The sequence below is a fragment of the Clupea harengus genome, chromosome 2, assembly GCF_900700415.2.
Source record: "Clupea harengus chromosome 2, Ch_v2.0.2, whole genome shotgun sequence".
Taxonomy (NCBI): Eukaryota; Metazoa; Chordata; class Actinopteri; order Clupeiformes; family Clupeidae; genus Clupea; species Clupea harengus.
The window spans coordinates 21,969,701-21,989,983 of record NC_045153.1 but is presented as its reverse complement, the minus strand read 5'-3'; the positions used below and the strand labels follow the sequence as shown (position 1 = coordinate 21,989,983).

The following is a 20,283-nucleotide window of genomic DNA, read 5'->3' as shown; positions in this document are numbered from 1 at the left end:
ACTGGCCATACTGTGTGTGTGTGTGTGTGTGTGTGTGTGTGTGTGTGTGTGTGTGTGTGTGTGTGTGTGTACCTCCCAGCCTACGGAGCGGGACTGCTGGACGTGTGTGTGTGTGTGTGTATGTGTGTGTGTAGCTCCCAGCCTACGGAGTGGGACTGCTGGCCATACTATGTGTGTGTACCTCCCAGCCTACCGAGTGGGACTGCTGGCCATACTGAGTGTGTATGTGTGTGTGTGTGTGTGTGTGTGTATGTGTGTGTGTACCTCCCAGCCTACCGAGTGGGACTGCTGGACGTGTGTGTGTGTGTGTGTGTGTGTATGTGTGTGTGTACCTCCCAGCCTACGGAGCGGGACTGCTGGACGTGTGTGTGTGTGTGTGTGTGTATGTGTGTGTGTACCTCCCAGCCTACGGAGCGGGACTGCTAGACATGCACGCAGCACCTCGCTGGAGAAGCGTGATGCTTCAGCTTCAGCTACCACGGCCTTTGGCTCCCACTTGTGAGACTTAATTGTAGCCGTATAAAAGGCTGTGGGTTATTTTCTGTTCATCATTATGGTAAGACAGTCATGTGACTGTGCCTGCCAAGCAGAGGATGTCTGTCTTTATCTGACAATACACAGAAATATAAGCAGTTTATTTAAGGCGAGGTGTACCACCACCGTCAGTCTACGTATTGTATGGAGATGGATGAGTGAACTACATATCCTATCTGTAATCAGTGAACTGGAGGCAGAGACAGGAGGAACAGGTGTAGTGAAGATGGAGAACCTAAAGAGGATGCTGTTGAGTCCATAATGTGTCGTGTCATGTCATTAGTACCATTCTTCCTTAGGAATGAATTTGTGTCAAAGCAGTTAATGGGGTTTCCTCTGTTATGGCTGAACTTTTTTTCTTTTTTCCTTTCTTTCACTCTTTTTTTTCCTTTCTTTTTTCTCCATCTCTTCATTCTTTCTCTTCCTTCCTTTCTTTCCTTCTTTCTTTGTTTTCCATTTCTTTCTTGCAATTGCCCTCACATCTTCGGTGTGAAAGCTATGTTTTGAAGGTCTGCCTCTACTAATTCCTGTTACTTATAGCCTTATCCGAAATAATGACATTGTCTTCGCACTGTTGTCAAATGTGTTCATGTGACTAATTAGCTGACCCCCCATCCCCCCCCCTCCCCCTCCCCTCTCTCTCTGTCGTTGCAGATCCCCAGCTCAAGGGTATTGTGACCAGGTTATATTGCAGGCAGGGATACTACTTGCAAATGAACCCAGATGGATCTCTGGATGGGACCAAGGATGACAGCACTAATTCTTGTGAGTTCAGACCCTCCCTTCCCTCGTCACTCTGTGCTAGAACTGAATCCATGCATTCAGACATATTTGACATATGTCACTCCATGGCACCACATCAAACTAATGGGACATTTACTCAGGCAAAGAAGGAGAATATTGCCCTATGTATCAATATGAAGGTGCAAATAGTGGATGTAGAGGTGAATACAGGGGTATTTAAGATGGCAGTAATGGTGTTATGGGCTTGAGATTATATTGTTCTCTTTGTACCATTGCTCTTTTAAATAAGAGTCTTCAGATTATAGTCAGGAAGCAGTTTTCACAAAAGACCTGTACTATGTGTGTATATTGGGGGGTAGGTTGATTGATTGTGTGTGTGTGTGTTGGTGTGTGAGTGTGTACGTACATGTGTGTGAAAGAGAGAAGGAGAGAGACGGAGGGAAGGTGGCACAGAGTGTGGGGGTCTGTGTGTGTGTATGTGTGTGTGTGTGTGTGTGTGTGTGTGTGTCTGTGTTTGTGTGTGTGTGTGTGTGTGTGTGTGTGTGTGTGTGTGTGTGTGTGTGTGTTTGTGTGTGTGTGAGTGTGTGTAGTGGTATTATTAGCCTGACTGGCTGCTGCTTGCTGTGTGCTCCAGGCAGGAGCAGAGCTGGTTAATGTGAGTTGGGTTTGGAGCTCTAACGATAGTTTGACACTCATCCCTCCAAGTTGAGATGACATATGTCACTTCTTGTATGTGGCAATAGTCATACATATGTGCACATACAAATATGCACGTACGCGCGCACACACAAACACACACACACACACACACACACAGAGACCCAAAATACACACCTATAAATTCCACACCTACATGTACCATGTAACGCCCCCCCCCCCCCCCCCCCCCCCCCCCCCCCCCCCCCCCCCCCCACACACACACACACACTACAGTTAGGACATAACTCTCCATTCTTTTCGTCTTGAAAGAGAATGGAATGACATTTAAAATAGTCTGTCTGGTAATTACATCTGATAACCTTTGGCCATCAATACATAAAGGTCATCATAATTATAAACAGACTGCCCAAGATTAGATGAAAGTGATAAGTATAGTATAATTCCAGTGTCACAGTCACTAATTACTGAGCCACTTACTGTTTCTTACACGCACACACACACACACACACACACACACACACACACACACACACACACACACACACACACACGCTCACATATGTTCACACACGTTCACACATGTTCACACACTACAGATGGCTCTAATTCTGGCATGGATATAAAACACACCTTCCCATACGTTTTGAGAGAGAATGGAATGAAATCCTGAACACTGGTCCCCCATCCTCCTTTCACACCCTTTCTCTATCTCTCTCTCTCTCTCTCTCTCTCTCTCTGTCTCTCTCTCTCTCTCTCTCTCTCTCTGTCTCTCTCTCTCTCTCTCTGCGGATGACGCTCCACCTCACCTGGCCCTGTATCCTCTGTCTCTGAGGCACTTCAAAACTCACAGCGCCATGCCCCTTAAATCAGTCAGTCAGGCAGCTCCCAGGCCCGGGCCAGCAGCAGCAGCGAGCCAATACCAATTACCTTCGAGCTCATCGCACTGCGGGCTTAAATCAGGCATGTGGATGCACTTAGTGTCACAGCCAACCACTGCTATTTCCCGCTTGCATAAACAGTAGCCCTTTCCTAACAAGCCCAAAGAGCATGCTAGTACAACAAAAGGAGTCATTAAATCAGCCATGCACCACTGGTGACACCTATTAAGGCACCGTAACTGTTCAGGCAAATGGCTTCCGCTCTTGTGCGTGGAGCCGTGCTGTGCTGTGCTGTTCTGGCCACTTTTAGAACAAAAGCTTTTGAAGGTAAAGATTCTATATAGAACCTCTACAGTGTTCCACAGGTTAAATGTGTTCTTCATATTTAGATTCTTCAAATCGGGATTTTGTGAAGCTGTTCGTTTGTAAAAAAAAATAATCTCAAAGGGCTCTGCATGGAATCGAACAGGACCTTTCATCAGTTCATGGTACAGCCTCGAAGGTTCAAGGGGTTCCAGAGAGGGGGTGGTCAACTGTAAGATATAGAATATTTAGAAAATATATCCAAAAGCCAAATTTGTATCAACAACATGCCCTTGAGACATTTATGTCCACACATCACACTGCATTGATGAAACAGCTGAAAAGCAGGAACTAGAAAAAAAAACAGCAACTCAGACTCACTTCTTGTGAACTACTTTTACAAATTCAGCACTTGTGAATTACTTTTACAAATTCAGCACTTCTAATAGAGATTTGACTGATTGGACTGGTCCTTTAAAGTGTATTTAAAATTATAACATAATGTTTGTATGACAAAATATGAATTTCAAAGTTTACTTCCGCCTCCTCCACCCCCACCCCCCTGCCCTCTCCACCCTCTTCCTGTCTCTCCACAGCTTTGTTTAACCTCATCCCTGTGGGTCTTCGAGTTGTCGCCATTCAGTCGGTGAAGACAGGGTTATACATCGCCATGAATGGGGAAGGCCATCTCTATACATCGGTGAGTACCGGGCTGGATGGGCGAGTGGGCTCTAGTGTCCTCCCGCTGAGTGGCGTGAGAGGAGCTTCTCTCCGGGGTGACGCAGGAGGCAGGTAGCGCGGCAGCCCTTGTCTGCCTCAGTTCATGTTGGTTCCTCTGTTCTTTTCTTTACAATAGATTTTTAGTCATCGAGCCTGTGGGGGCTATGTACTTGATCCTGACCTGAAGGCAAAGTTCACATATATCTGTTGTTTATTCAATAGTTCATATAATTGATTTAATTCAACCAATACTGGAATAGGTCTCACATGTTCATATTTTCGATAATTGCAGAGAACTCAAGGAAGATAGGCGTCCATTTCAGGCAAAATGTACATCAATTTGCACCACCACTACTGAGAAACTAGTTACATTGGCCTTAACTACCCACACAGGAGGGGATATGAACATAATATGATTGCAGCTTAACCATACAATACATTCATATTACAATCATCCCTTTCTCTCTCATGGTACGAAAACCTAAATTGATTTCCACATTTCTAACTCTATCTCTGTCTGACTCTGACTCTATCTACATATTCCATGGCAGAGGATCTATAGCTGTGAAGGTAGTCCCCTCTATCCCAGTAGCCTGAGGTAACCTAGTACTCTGAGGGCTAAAGCTGCTGATGACTGTTATATAAAGCACCCGCTGTATCGTGCAGATAGGGTCAGCTAGCAGAGAGGACCTCCAGCCTAACCTGCCTTTCCAGTTATCAATAACCATCAACATCACAGCGGCGGATTTCTCACTGGCCGCTGCGCTGCGGATCTAAACCAGTTCAGCCGCTGATCCTTTTTCCTGTTTCCGCTCTCTCAGCCGTGCTCTCGTCAATCAATTGTGCCGAGGCCTGATTACACAAAGTAGTCTTCCTCAACACCTTATTTGGGCGTGGGGTATTTGCATTGATCATCCTTTTATTTGTTTTGGTTATATAGGACAGTATGTCCACGCCGTCCGCACCTCATCCCTTCTTGCAGTTTTTTGTTAGAGTAGAAACAAGCCTGTACCTTATTTGTGATAGACCAGAGTGTACCAAGTGCATTTGGGTCCAGTTTGTTTCGTGCAGAAGACGTGCTGGCCATTAGTGGAGGGCTCTCACGGCATGAGTGATGACTCACTCTCTGGAAGGGCTGAATGGAGACGGCGTGGAGAAAGAGAAGAGGGAGGGTTCTCTCTGTGTGGAAGAACCCGGAGACCCTTCAGGACCATTAGAACTGTAACGACTCACCCAACTCCAGCTCCAGTGCTGCCCCCCCCGCTGAGGAGCTTGTCATCTTATGTTACGCCACCGCCTGCCTATCTCTTCACTAATGGCCTCTCTAGTCAACTCAACACGGGAAACAGGGCGCCCACACACTTTTTTTTCTCCGCTTCTTTTGTCATTTCTCCTTCTTTTCTTCTTTTCTCCCACACTCCTTTTCTCTCTACCTTCCTCTGTCACCCCTCGCTTCCTTGCTGAAAGGACGGGGTTAATAAAGAATAAAGAGAAAGGACCTCCTTGCCCCCCCCCCCCCCCCCCCCCCACCTCCTACCCAAAAAAATAAGTCATTATCCTGCTCTCACTCTGAGATGGCGAAGCCCCAGAGTTGACCTCTCATCTAAAAGCAACGCCTCGCCATTTAGGTCACACTTACTGTACAAACCAAATGTTATGCTTTCAAGATGCCATTTATGCAACATCCATCACCCGTGTCCTTCTCCGACTGCCTCGTTTGGTGCCCCTCCATGCATTTTAAAATCCATGTGCATTAAAATTCACTTGAGAAATTACCCAGCCCATTTACATGGAGGTGATAACCCTGCCGAGCGGTGAATTCTAAGTTCCTTATTTTAGTATTTTCCATGGCAAATTAATAGCATTTGATAGTGTATGATCAATTGTTGCCTCTGTGCCATAATTAATTAAGCCGAGAAGAAGAACATGCAGATGGCCCACTTTGATTTGTGGTTCCCTCATTCTTCCTCCCAGGGCTGAATGAAGGGAGCTGATAGTCTTTTCAGCAAAGGGACTTGAATCTCATTAAAAGCCTTCAGTAGGCATCATAGGCGTGTGTGTGTGTGTGTGTGTGGGGGGAGTTATTTCAGCCCTGTGTGAGCATAAGTGAGTTGATGGGATCAAAATTATTCAGTTTCTGAGCACAATAGACTTGTGAGAAGGGAGAAGAAAGTGGACGAACGTTGGCTAATCTCTCCTTTTTTTAATATATCTCTTTTGTACTGAGGGGCCATAGAATCATTCGGGACAGTGTTTTTTGTCGGAAAGGGTGGATTCTCCTGTTGAATAATGAGGCAGAATCTCCTGGCCGGTGCATATAAGGGCAGACAAAAGACATTAGGCTACCTTTGGGGACAGTCCATTTACATTTGCATGTATTTAGTAGATGCTTTTATTCAGTGCGACTCATAGTCCAGAGAGGGTATGCCATTTATCAGCATGTATGCTTCCCTGGACAGTAAGCCATAAACTTGGCACAGCTAGCTCTTTGCTCTACTCAGGGAGCTGTAGCATTAGGAAATGAGATGATCATTGCTTTATAGCATGCCCAAACAATTACCAAAGCAAATGAATAATAAAACAAGTGCAAGTCTATGTCAGGGCTTTCCTTTTAAGCCTGTCACACGTTTTATGGCTGAATATAAAAGGGAACTGATCCCATTTTTCGATGCATTTCAGTAGCAGTAATATAACCTGATGTGGCAATCCTTCTGGAGAAGTGCACACACCTGCCCTTTTAAGAAGACTCTCTCTCTCTCTCTCTCTCTCTCTCTCTCTCACTCTCTATCTTGTGTGGTGAAGGGAATTCTCATTCTCGGGCAGAAGAACACCATTAAACAGTTTGTTGTTCTCCTGCCATTGTCTGGGCTCACCCAATTCCGTAAACTCGTCCACGGAGGGGTCGGGCTCTTCACGGCCTGCTGGGTTTTCTGTGCAGGGTCTTTCATTCAATTCCGCAGGTTGGCAGGTGACAGGTTAGCTTTATCTTAAGCGCTTATACACAATGGCCAGAGGTTCCTTTTGTGCCTATGGAGACTGACTGGCTGGGACAGTAGGATGACCATGTGGGATAAACTCTGTCAGTGGTTGGGTCACTGTCTATGATGGGAATTAGCTTTTGTATGGCATATGGTATGTGTATGTCTGGGCCTGTCTGTCTGTAAGGCTGTAAAATCTGCCGTTATTTCATTTTGTCGAGTGGAGTTTTACAGTTCTTTCAGGTAAATACCACTTATCCTCAATCAACAAGTTATTATTGAATCATGACTATAAAGTTTTATAGGAATTATTAATTTTACATATAAGTTCTGAGGTGAGCGTAATGGCGTAATGACGTTTGCAAGTGGATATTAGTTCTTCTTCAGACTCTTTACTGTCAACACAGGTGTTACCTCCCTTCTATGTGGTATACAGTATACACATTTAAATTCACCAAATATTCTATATTATTATAAATATCTTTCTTTAAGTTATACCTTCCATGTATTTGCAGCTATGCCCTATGAGCAGTGAAGTCTAACTTTAATTCCCATGTCTAAACCCATTCTTTGAATACTTCAGTGGTGCCGTGGCTGACCTTCATGTGCATTGGACCTGTCTGCATCAGTCATTATTGTCTCCTCATCATGCATTTCTATGAGGAATTGATTGCTGCTCTTGTTGAAGGGTTCCAGGATTTGCAGTAAACCAAGGTCTTCTCAGTGGCAGAAAAGGTAGGGGTGCTGTCCCAGCTACAGCAGCCCTTTCCTTCTTTATGTTATCATGGTGCGTCATGGTGCTGTGGACTATGGATCTATGATTTCACATCATTTTCATTCTCATTTATTTACTTCTAATGACAGCTTTTACTGACTACTGTCACTAGCATGCAAGAACACCCTTAAAAATCTGCATCTATGATTATTGTATGCAGATGTATGCACGAGTAGCAGCTGCTTATCTGACTGTGGCATTATGATTTGTTTGGTAGATAGCCTGTATCCATAGTCACTGTCAAAAATAACAGTTTGGTAGTTTGGTAACTGTCTTAATTTCACGTGATTGGTAGCTGTGAAGCATCTCAGTCTGATTATTCTTCTTTTATTTTTTAAGATGCATTACAGACTATTTACCGGGAGTAGTGTTTGTGAACCGCAGCACTGCTGTCAGAATCACAATAGGAGAAAATGATTATCAGTGAGTGGGGAAAGAAGGCGAGGGTGTTCTTTTTCTTTTTCCTCTTGTGAGCTCCTTGAAACAGATGGCGCAGTGTGAAATAATTCTGCTGGTGTTGATCGTAGTGTTTCTCTCAGTTGTAAGAATACCCCCACGCGCACACACATGCTCTAGGATGTTTTCACAGTCCGAGAGGAATCATTTACGCATGGCACCAAAACCTATACGAAAATTGTATCTGTGCCACAACTCATCTATTGCTTTTCAACTTTTAAAATAATGAACAGATTAAACCAGATGGCCATCATGAGCTGTGACCAGTAAGTGTGGATATCGCAATCGAGTGTTGACAGATAAGCCATTATATATCATATAGGTCATATAGGGGTCCAGCATAGTCTATATCCAGCTTGACACACTTCTCAGTGACATTGGTGAACCGACAGCAACAAACAGTGTCACAGCAGTCATTATTACCTCCAACAGTGATACCCAGTGCTGCTGTTGAGCAGCTCGATGTGGGTCAAAGCCAGTGTATTTAGGCAGAGGAGGTCACCTAACACAGTTTGTCCCCTCTCCGACAGACTAGTGACTCTCGCGGCTGAAAAGAACCTAGGGAACCCGGAACAGTAATCATCTAACGGGCCTAATCGCCTCCCTCATATTTAATTACTCAGTGAAGTCCTTTTGGGTGAGGAAGGGAAGAGAGATAGATAGGTAGAGATAATTAAAGAGATAGAGAGAGAGACCTGATCTGTACTAGATGGGCTTGATTGTTTCTGCAGCATAACTCCGTCACTGTATCTTGTAATTCAGTGTCAGTGTCAGTGTCAGTGGAGATCTTGTGACGGCACTCAAGGAACTGGTGATAGTTCCGCTCCACGCGTTTAATAAACTACAAAGTAGAGCGTTGTTAAACATAGCTGCCGCAGCATATGTAACCACACTAGCGGCCAACGCAGCTAAAAATAGATTTTCTCTCTGACCTCATAATGGTGGTTGTTCACCATGACCAGAGTCCGTTTTCCTCTACCTATATGGTATATAATGTTACTGAATGATGTTACAGTAACAGAAAAGGGGCTAACACCTGGTTTGGGCCACTATGGAGGTCTCAATTGAACTTTTTGACGTGCCGTGGGGCCCAATGAAGGAATACATGGCGTTTGCTCAGAAATTGCTCGGGGAAAACCATGGACATCCCACCAGTCTAACAGGTGCATTAAAAAACAAATTGAATAGCGATGGCCAAAGACATCAGGAGGAAGGAACAATTTAGTGGGAAATGGATTCTCGCTAGAGAAATAGAAAAAACACAGGGAGTGATAAAGTCTGCTTTCAGTATGTGTGTATGTGTGTGTGTCTGTGTGTGTGTGTGCGCACGTGTGTGTGTATGTGTACGTGTGTGTGTATGTGTATGTCCCCCGCTAGTAATGCAAGGAGGATCTTCATCTGAAATACACTGAGGAAACATGGACAGCCTTCTAATGGCCGCTCAAGCAATTTCACCATCAGACAACATCTAAATGGAATACTGTGTGTGGCTACCCTGACCAATGAAGCATTTATATTTCTTTTTTTTTTCCTCTCGCTCTATCTCTCTTTCTCTCTTTCTTTGCTCTTTGTGTGTTTGTCTTCGGGGTACACTGGGGAAGTCTGACAGCATAAAATATGCAGTGATAGCTTCTATTTATTTATTTTAGTTGCCTTCCATGACCGATACCAAATCTGTGTATTGAAAGCCCACACCGCGAGCTGGAACCGGTGCTGAAGCTAAACCCACAATGCTGGCTGTGGTTATGGCTTTAGAGATAAGTGCCTCAGAGACCTTTGGATGTGATGTTTGAGCTGTTGTGACACTGAACTGCTCCTGTGGTGGTCGATGCTATGTGTTCTGGATTTGTTTCCGCCGCTGGGCTAGGCTGGGCTAGTTGACACATTTCATTATTTCTTGCAAATGTGCCACTGGGTAATTGTCATCCTTCCTTTCTCTCTCTCTCTCTCTCTCTCTCTCTCTCTCTCTCTCTCTGTATGGGTCAGAGGGATTAAGTTTATTATTGTCACATTACTCCCCTTTTTAAACAGGCCCTCCTATGTTCATTAAAGGCACTTACAGGACAGAGACCTGTAAGCTCAGGTCCTTCACCAGTTTACGAGGCCCATTATTTATGACTTATTTGAGCTTCTCTTACCACTCAAAGCGTCCACTGCTCCATCTCAACAAGGGGACATGAACTTCCCCCTTAAAGCACTGATGGTGATACACAGCATATGGCAGAGCAACAATCAAACAACAATCAAAGGAGATGAGAGGAAAGCGGTGAGTGGGATGTGGGTAATAAACGGGAGACGAGAGAGGCACGGAGGGAGCCGGGCGGCCTTGCTCTGCTACCATGTTTTTGTCGATGGGCGAGAGGACGTGAGTTTGTTGATTAGCCGGCATGTTGCTCGTTGTGTCGCCGTGGATGCGGAGCTGTCCGCTGGGCGGCCACGTTGGGGCAATTGATTCTCCCCTCCGTCCTCCGCCTCTGCTGGCTGATCATATAGAGCTGTCCATCGATCTGAGCTCTGAGAGAGAGAGAGAGAGAGAGAGAGGTGGGAATCAGATATGGTCGCTGCGAAAGTCCTCAATGTACTACATCTTCATCAAAAGGCAGAACTTCCCCTGTATATTTAAAAAAAAATAAAAAATACAAATTTCTTTTATTATGGAAACATCACACACAAACGCACACATGCGCACACATACACATATGCGCACACACGCACACACAAATGCCCCTCAGGCCATCAGATGGAGAATCAAAAGGCAGGGGGAGTGTAAGGATCCGTGCATTAATTAGCACAGTGGAGAGAGCCAACACATGGGTCGGCCCCCAATGGGCCACCGTAGAGGGAAACCCCAGCAGTCAGTGTGTTTACATGATGGTATAATTCGAATCTTTGCTTAGTCGGACTATGCTTTCTTTCGAGGGTAGGTGCTATTATCCCAATATACATGGCAGTGAATAAATCGAATCATTGGCCGAAAGCATGTCATATCCGATACGATAGGTGGCGCTGTTTTTATTACAACTAGTGGTGATACAGCCCTTTCCGCTTGACCTCTTCACCACTACCAATAACAACAACAGTTGATTGAGCATGAATCGCGTCTGTTCATCGGTCCAGAAATGCGTGTTGCCTCTTGGGTTGTTTGTTTGTTTGTTTCTGCCAGGCCGATGTGTTTATAAGTTACATTATTCAAAGGTGAAAGATAAAAGGCGAGAGAAACGCACGCACATTCACACACGCGCGCAAATAATGGGTTACAGCCTAAACGCATTGCCCTTCTGCCAGTTGCATCAAATTGTTTTAGTACTTCTTCGCTGTCAATTTCCAAATCTGTGTGAATATTCATGAGAGCAAGTCCAGTCAGTCTTTTCGTAGATAGATACCAAGACCTTCAGGACGCAATGAATGTTTGGCTAGAAATTTGCCGAACTTTCCAGGGCTTGATAAAGTTCACTGCGTAACTCATTTAGCTGTTTCCAGCTCTGTATCTGCATCGTCAACGCTGGGCATTAGTTGTCTGTACTCCGATTTTATAGTTTCCCCATTTTAATAAATATGCGTTCATGATATATTTTTCTTCTTCTCGCGTAGCAGAAGGTACGCACAGTGCGTACGGCTGCATGCGCCACTGGAACTCTGTGCAATTAATACAATACATAATAGGCTAATTGATACAATATCTCCTCGTTTGAGTGTGGTTGTTTGAGTGCAATGGGAGTGTATGATCGATGTTGTCTATAAAGGTATTTAGGTAAAGGTATTTACGGGAAAATATCTCGATCCACCTGTCACGTCTCTGTCTTTAGAGGGCAGCGCCAAATAACTGAACACAACTAAAGTCACGCGTGCCTCGCGGGCACAATACCAAATTTCATCATATTTGATAGAATGAAGGACATATTAGTTGTGAATAGTATCACCGAGTTTGATAGGTATTGGTCAGGTAATAGCCGAGTGACAGCTGATTTGCTTTCTGATTTAACAGTACTTATTCGTGGTTTTTTTCAGCGCCAGATAACTGAACACAACTAAACTCACGCGTGCCTCGCGGGCACAATACCAAATTTCATCATATTTGATAAAATGAAGGACAAATTAGTTTTGAATAGTATCACCAAGTTTGACAGGTATTGGTCAGGGGAGACGGCCCAGTGTTCCGAAAGCCCGATATTCCGAAATCTCAATATTCCGAAAAATAGTCTCCCTGGCAAAATTTAGAAATATTTTAAGTGGCACAAAACACTTAAAGCATTTCGTTTGCACAGCAGAGCGGAGACGCTCACCGAGCTATCACGCATATAACTTTTCCTAGGCAATATTTGTTAACTTAGCCTACTCTGGTTTTGAATATGGGGTAGGCTACCACTCATGCGAAGGAAATCACCGGCAGATTGTCGCAGGACATTACGCAGATCTTGTCAAGCACTGACAAAGCATGCATGCGTTGGCAATCATACAAATATTTTTGTATCATCGCGATGCAAATGCATGTGTGTATAATAATATTCTGAATTCAAGTTAATGCTTGTGAAATAAAGGCATTTATATGTTTATGATTGTGTGATTCATTGGGATGTGCATGTGGGCAATAGTGGTTCACGTTGCTGTCCTCACAATTTCGGAACAGCGGGCTGTCGGAAAAATGGGCTTTCGGAACATTGCCATGGAACCTTGGTCAGGTAATAGCCGAGTGACAGCTGATTTGACAGTACTGCTGTTGTTTTAAGCAAATAAAATGTGGAACGTCCTTATACGTGTTTAAGGAGGGGTTGTAAAGGTGCTCATATCTTCGGACCTCTTCTGTTATGTTTGTTCATAATCAACAAGAATAAGCTTGTGAGACAGTCTGCAGGATATTCATAAAAAACCGTGTCATTAGTATGAACAGTTGAGACAACGTATCCCTCTTTCGTCTTCCGGGTCACGACCTGGCAGGGAGAGAGGGAGCATGCGCAAAGACGCAAAGTCCAGTTCCTTATCCAATTCACCGTTACATGCCGCAATAGTCGAACTATCAACTGGATCGGATCGAGTTATCCAGGGGTGTTAGTCCGACTATGTGCGGTCCGACTACGATCCGACTAAGGTGCTTACATGAAACGGATAATGCGATTTCAGTCCGACTAAGGCAGTTATTCGAATCCATGTAACCACGGTCACTGTCAGTGGCCACCTCAAAGGCCTGCTGACCGGAGCCAAGTGTGTGATGCAGCGTCTGCAAGCTGACTCATCCCATCTCATTTGGTCTGTCCAGCTGCACGCCACAGCCACATGCTCTATTCCGGATAGCTTATCAGTTATACTCGCTTCCAGTATACTCGCTTCCATGCACAGTTTCTGTTGTTTTGTTCCAGTCCTGTCTCTCTAATGAACTAACTGTAAGCAGCACAGTGCTGCACAGCACATTTGGCCTTTTTTCTGACTGCTTGCTTTCTAACCAGTGACCTGAGCGCATCCGTGCCCATTAGTAGTCGCGTGGCCGAGCGCCTGCACCTCTGCCTCTGCCTCTGCCTCTGCCTCTGCCTCTGCCTCTGCCTCTGCCTCTTACCGGGGCTGTGACAGAGCGGGCTAAGCGAGAGCGTTCCTGTGTCTCCATTAAGGCCCTGTCATTTGAACCTGGCCGGGCACAATGCAATCTCCTCTGTCTTCATGCCTCCTTCCCTTTGTCTGTGGAGCACCTCTCCGTCTGAGGCAGCAGGTCCCTGCGGAGAGGCAGCAGGCCAGCCATGCTCTGCAGGTTATGTTGCACACAGACGCTTAGGTTCATATGGTTTTTGATAGTTTGAGAATTGGAGAATTGTTTGTATTAGATTGTATTCTGAAATCAGTGCGGGAGAGGTTCAGATGTGCAAGGTTTTTAGTCAATCATCACAATCAAGGGGAAAATTGTCCTGTAGACATTTGTCAGTCTTGGGGAGTCTTGGTTTCAAACACTTCAGATACACAAAAAAACACATACACACACACACACACACACACACACACACACACACACACACACACACACACACACACACACACACACACACACACACACACACACACACACACAGGGAAAATGGCTGGAAACATCAACAGAGTGTCTTGACAAGAAACTCAGGAGAAGACCAAAACTAGCTGCCCAGACTATTCTGGGTTCCAGCAATTTGTGTTAGAATGGGCACATCGCACTGACTGCTGGAGAGTGCCACTATGAGGAGCTCCAGAGTCTGTTCAGTGGTCACTGACCGGTCAGTGTTGCCATAAATTAATAGTTAACCCTGATCATTTCAGTAGGAAAACATCTTGGCTAGTGCCAACGCCCCAATGTCAGAGACCTCGTGACTGTCAAGTTTGAGCTCCAACTGCTTCTGCAATGGGGGTGAGGAGCATCACGCACAGACTGCTGTGGGACTTTAGAAGAAAGGAGAGACACACACTCCTCCAAAAGCTATTGTAGCTTTATAATAAGCGTTACGTATTGACTGTCTTGAGTGAGGATTCAAATTTAGTACATCCACTTACAAGTCAGAGAGGACAATAGATATTGTTCTCATTCCAAATTGTTATGAAATAATATATTGTTTAAGGAAATATGGAGTTTGATTGCTGATTCACTGCTGTGGATCAGTAGGCCAGTGCTCTTTATAAAGTAAATTCAGCTTGTTTTTGGTCACGACAGCCTTAATCTATCGCTCATTGCCTCCGAGGGACACAACTGAAATGTCAAAGCCGTCAGATGATGTAGTGTTACAGCTGGATTAGACGCATGGGAAAGTCCTTAGGATCTAGTACTGGATGAACATTGACCACATAATGTGGTGTTAATGCTGAGGTGTAATTAGCCATATCTGACATGAGTATACACAGTGCACTAATCGCTGCAGAGCGGCCTAATAGCCGTCATGTTTTGCTGGACTACATTAATGCTAACTAGGCTTACTGAGTATGGTACAGATATGGTAGGGACAGTGTATGTGAATGTGAGGGAGAGAGAGAGAGAGAGAGACACACAGACAGACAGAGGGAGGGAGGGAGGGAAGGAGAGAGAGAGACTTTAAAGTATTCTCACTATTAGTTCAGATAAAGAGATGCAGGAATGTCTGAAGATAAAATGCCTTATAAAAAGTCTGAGCCAAAGCTGGAACTTTTATCAAGCTCCCTGAAACATAGTTATGCTCCTTTTTCAGTATCATCATCATTCCGTGCAATACTGATGGATGTCCAATAGCCTGGGGTTATGCAGATTCTCAGGAGGCTTAAAAGTATCCATTCATCTCCCCCTAAAAAGCAAGAAGTGCTGTGTGGATGTTTAAGCAGCTCCTCTTCCTCCGTTTCATGTTTGATAAAGCCCTAGCTTCTCTGAAACCTCCAGCAGACACACGTTAGGCCTACATCACCAGGTCTTCTGTCATGCCCATTAAAGGTAGAGTCTGCACAGAGTCTGAAAGGTAGAGGTAAGGAAGAGCCTGCTGGCGAAAGGTTGATGATATGATATGTGGCACGGTGGCTCAGTTGCTTGCACTGCTCGCACTGCCGCCTCACAGCAAGATGGTCATGGGTTTGATTCTCGCATGGGGCGCTGTTGGCTCTGGGGGACAGCTCCTCCCCAGACCTTCAGTGCTCAGGTGGGCAATCTCCCGGGCCTTTCTGTGTGGAGTTTGCATGTTCTCCCCGTGTTCACAAGGGGTTTCCTCCACTAAGGACCCCAACAGAAAAAACATGCAAAATAACAGAACACATGTCCATCCCTGACCAAAGATAGACAGTTCACTTCACTTGGTCCCCGGGCGCTACAAGCTGCCCACTGCTCCTGGGGGGTCCTTGAGGAAGGACGGTCCAGGATGGGGAAAAAGCAGAAAATAAATCCACCGCGACCTCAGGCCTACCTGTGTGAGTGTGTGTGTGTGTGTCCTGTGTCGCCTCCATATATGCACGTGTGTGTTCCAGTGTCGTGTGTGCCAACAGGTTAAAAAGGTTAAAAACCTGACAAAGGTCATAATTATAAAAAAATGATGTATGAGCTCAACAGCCAATCAAATCACACACCTCCCTTCCATGCTCTTCCGTATTGGTTGGCTGGAATTGTTTATGGTTTGGTGCACAATGTTAGTTTCCCATTCACAGAACCTGGACTGTGTGCAAGGTTTGTTTGAGCGCACACACCAAACGGACAACTAGAGGACTGTGAGGAGCAATTCACTGTAGTGTGCTGGACTAGAATCACAAGGCTGAAACTGGCCCTCAGTGTAACAGTGTAAGAGCCAAAATGGCAGAATCTCCCCTCACTGATGAAGAATTGTTTCACAAACCTGTTCTGCCATTGTCAAGTCCTACGATAATATCCCAAATCAGTGTGTTAATAATGACACCATGCACACATGCTGCCATTATGTAGGAAGTATTACCAACTCTCTGGTACAGGCTGTGGAGATAACAGTGCTGTTACTGAGGAAGAAACTGCTGAGCCAGTGAATACTTTACAACCTTGGATTTCAGCTCTGCCTCCCCACTCTCTCAGTCCTTTCTCACCACCTCCACTCCCTCCACCCCGTCCCCCCTCTCTATAACTCTCTAACCCCCCATCCTCTCTCCCCCCTCCCTCTCTCTCTAACCCCCCCCTCCCTCACTCTCTCTCTGTTTCTAACCCTCCACCCCCCCATCCTCTCTCTCTAACCCCCACCCTCTCTATTTTTCCTCTCTCTATCTTTCTCTCCCACCCCCCCTCCCCCCCTCTCTCTCTGTCTCTACTCCCTCTCGCCCCCTCTTTCTCTTTCTCTTTGCTCTCTCCTGCCGGCTTCCCCTCTGCTTCTTTGATGGCCATGAGTTCACCGTAGCTCTTACAGCTGCTCACCTCCACTGGGTAGAGTCTGTCTCGTGCTGGAAAAGCTCCTCTCTGCAGTGTTTTTGGGCTTCCAATGAAAAGTTAATGAGCAATGAGCATCTATACAGGCTGCGCCACTGTCCTACTGCCTGCTTGGCTGGCTGGGTTCACAGCTACAGAGGCAGCCGCGTCCCTCCGGAGCACTCACACTGCCAGCAGATCACACAGAGTGAGTGTGAGGGAGATGGAGAGTATCACGCGCACGCACGCACGCACGCACGCACGCACGCACGCACACACACACACACACACACACACACACACACACACACACACACACACACACACACACACACACACACACACAGAGAGAGAAATGCACATGCACACACACCCAAACATAAGCACATACAGACACACATATGCATGCTAACAAGTGCACTCTCATACACACAAAGAAATTTGCATATACACACACACACACACACACACACACACACACACACACGCAACACACACCAATACACATGCATACAGGCAGGAATCCCTTCTGGCGTGGCCATTATTTCCTCACTGTGAAATGAAAGTAACATTTTATCAAGCTTCACTCCAGCCTGCAAGTACAAAAAAAAAGAAATCAATGGTGAAAGCTCTTACAGAAAGTGAATTGTGAAACAATTCATTCCCCTCCATCTTCCCCTAGCCTCTCTCTCGCTCTCTTTCTCTCTCACTGTGTCTCTATCTCTCTTTCTCTCACTTCTTGCCACTCTCTCTCTCTCTCTCCGCTGGGAGTGTCAGTCATAGGGAATGGTCGGCTTGGGAGCCGGGAGGTGCAGGTGGGGGGGTGGGGGGTTGCGGGCGACTACATCTCAGTGCTGAGTCCAGTTCTCCCCCTCCACCTCCCGCTGGTCTCCGTGTGGACTCATGTAAATAATTTGAGGAGCAGAGGAGCACGCAGCAACAATGACTCAGAATGAGGAGGATGAGGAAGGATCCAGTAGGGAGCCTGTGGTTGTCCTACACATTTCTCTGGTGTGTTAGCAGCTCTCTGCTGGGCTGGAGAGGGAGGGAGGGGAATGACTGTGGGTGGATACGGTTGTGCACATTTAACCCAGGTCAGTCCCCGCCTCATCAGCACCACTCAGGCTTTATTCATGCATTTCATATCATGGTGTTGGCTGCAGTGCGCTGGGTGAGAGGGTACAGCATCCCAAAATTCAGAACACATACACACACACACAGGCGCACACCCACAAACACACACACTCAAAAATACACACATACACTCTCAGGAACACACGCACACACACACACCCATACACACTCAAAAATACACACATACACTCTCATTCACATCCACCCCCTCCACACATACACACTCAAAAATACACACATACACTCTAATTCACACACCCCCCCCCCCCCACACACACACACACATCCCATACACGCTCAAAAATACACAAATACACTCTCATTCACACACACACACACACACAGACACTGAAACATATGAAACATAAAGCTGCACTAGTACTACTACTGCTAGGCCTCTACACAAACAGCATGGAAGCTGAGAGAGATAAGGTGTGACAGGGTGTGGGGCTGGCCTGGCCTGGCCGGGGAGCGGATTCAGGGCCAAGGCCACCCTTTTATGGCTCTCATATAGAAACAGATGACAGTTTAATCACGACACATTAAAAAGTCGCTCATGGGCACCCTCATCACAGTCTAAAATAAAATATGTCCACTTCTAGCACGTCGAGGGTCCTTTGTGTCGCAATGGCGCACAGAGATAGACATACGGCCTCGGAGGCTTGTGTTTTTTGTTGTCATGGTTTCACTCTATTTTTTTTCTCTTGGAGTAGAAAGCTTTCTGAGCAGGACAGAGAATAAATGTTTTTCTTTTCTTTCTCTCTCTCTCTTCCTCTCTTCCTCTTCTGCATTCGAGAAACAGTTGGGACTGCTGCTCAAACTTTTCCTTTGACTTCACCACGTCAAAACAGTGCATCAGTGAAAAAAACGTGGCGCGTCTCAAAACGTGATGCCTGGCTTGGCGGGTTTGAACAGCACAGGCTTTCCCCTGGTAACAACGACGGCAGAGCCGGAGATGAGACGAAGCGATAGTGTTATCTCCCCCCCTCCTGTCATTTCATCCGGGGGATTTGCTGTACCGAGGCCCAGGCACAGATGGCTGTGTTGTGTAACGCACGCTGCCGATCACGTCCGGAGCTCTCCCCAATCCTTCAGCAGAATTTATCGGGATCGCTTTTTTTTTTGTGACCAGTCTTGGCAGTGAAGGCGCAGGAAAGCTTCACCCTTTGCTTTTCTGTTTCCGTTTCTGTTTCTGTGTGTGTGTGTGTGTGTGTCAAACTGTTTCAAAAGGGATCCCTTCTTTGAAAGAGTTTTTTGGGGATTCCTTTGCCTCTGAGTTTTCACACACACATTCAGGGCTCACAGCTCCACTCTGCCTCTCTCTCTCTCTCTCTCTCTGTTTTGTATTCTTTCTTCCTTGTTCTCTCTGCACCCCTTTCTCGTTATCGACAAAATGGTGTGTGGGGGGGGTGGAGGCAGGCTGATGGTGTGTGGGAGTGTGTGCTGCTGTTGTGTACGAAGAGAAGAGAGGGACGAGATGGGGGAGGAAGTGAATTGTGTCATGTCTGCGCTTCTTGCTGCCGCAGTTCGGCCCCCTTGAAGCTACCTGCTAACAATCTGCACTACGGTCCAGTGTGCCGACAGCAGAGAGTGATTCATTGGTTGCCGTGGAGGCGCGGTGAAGCCGTCTCACATCCCAATAGTGGCTTGGTCTGGTTCCGCCATTAATTGCTTTGAGGCAACGTGGGCCAAGCCTTCTGTTTGCCCCCTTTTTTCGATGAGGTGAAGTGCAAGTCCTTTTGTTTAGTTTCCCTCCCATAGCCAATAACCAAGGAAGCAAATGGAGGTTATTTAATAACTCTGTGCAAGTGTGACTGCTGGCTAACTCCTACACACCACCCCTCACTCTGAGCACAGTGTCGGAGACATTTGTGAGAAACTGTAGCCAGCTTTTAATGAGCTTTCAAACACATTTAATATTGTGTGTGTGTCTGTGTGTGTGTGTGTATGAGAGAGAGAGAATGAGTGCACGTGTTATAAAACAGAAGGACCTGTCACCGGGGTAACCAACAGCTTGTTCTCCCCCCTAATGATGTTTGTGGGGTGGTGAAATTTTTACCGCACTTTAATGACATGACATTGGAAATTAACGCATGCTAATTCAGCTGTCAAACAGCAAGCAACGGCTTTGCGCGGCAATAAACAGTTCAACCCTGAGTGTCACCAAAAGATTTTTGCAGCTCGCCTCGGAATAGGGGCCTTCAGGTCACACAAATATTTGTCAGCCGTGAGCCATAGAAGCTCCAGACACATCACAGCTGAATATCGTCATCTTCA

At 45.9% G+C, this 20,283-nt stretch overlaps 1 protein-coding gene across 3 annotated transcripts in view; it reads left to right on the top strand.

Annotated features, from left to right (window-relative positions):
* fgf14 (fibroblast growth factor 14) overlaps positions 1–20,283 on the top strand; it is a 139,784-nt gene that overhangs the window by 100,079 nt on the left and 19,422 nt on the right. For all 3 annotated transcript variants that reach the window (XM_031586759.2, XM_031586763.2, XM_012833995.3), the window contains exons 2-3: positions 1,189–1,299; positions 3,716–3,819. In XM_031586759.2, coding sequence (XP_031442619.1) covers positions 1,189–1,299; positions 3,716–3,819 — 215 coding nt within the window. The remainder of the gene's footprint in view (positions 1–1,188; positions 1,300–3,715; positions 3,820–20,283) is intronic.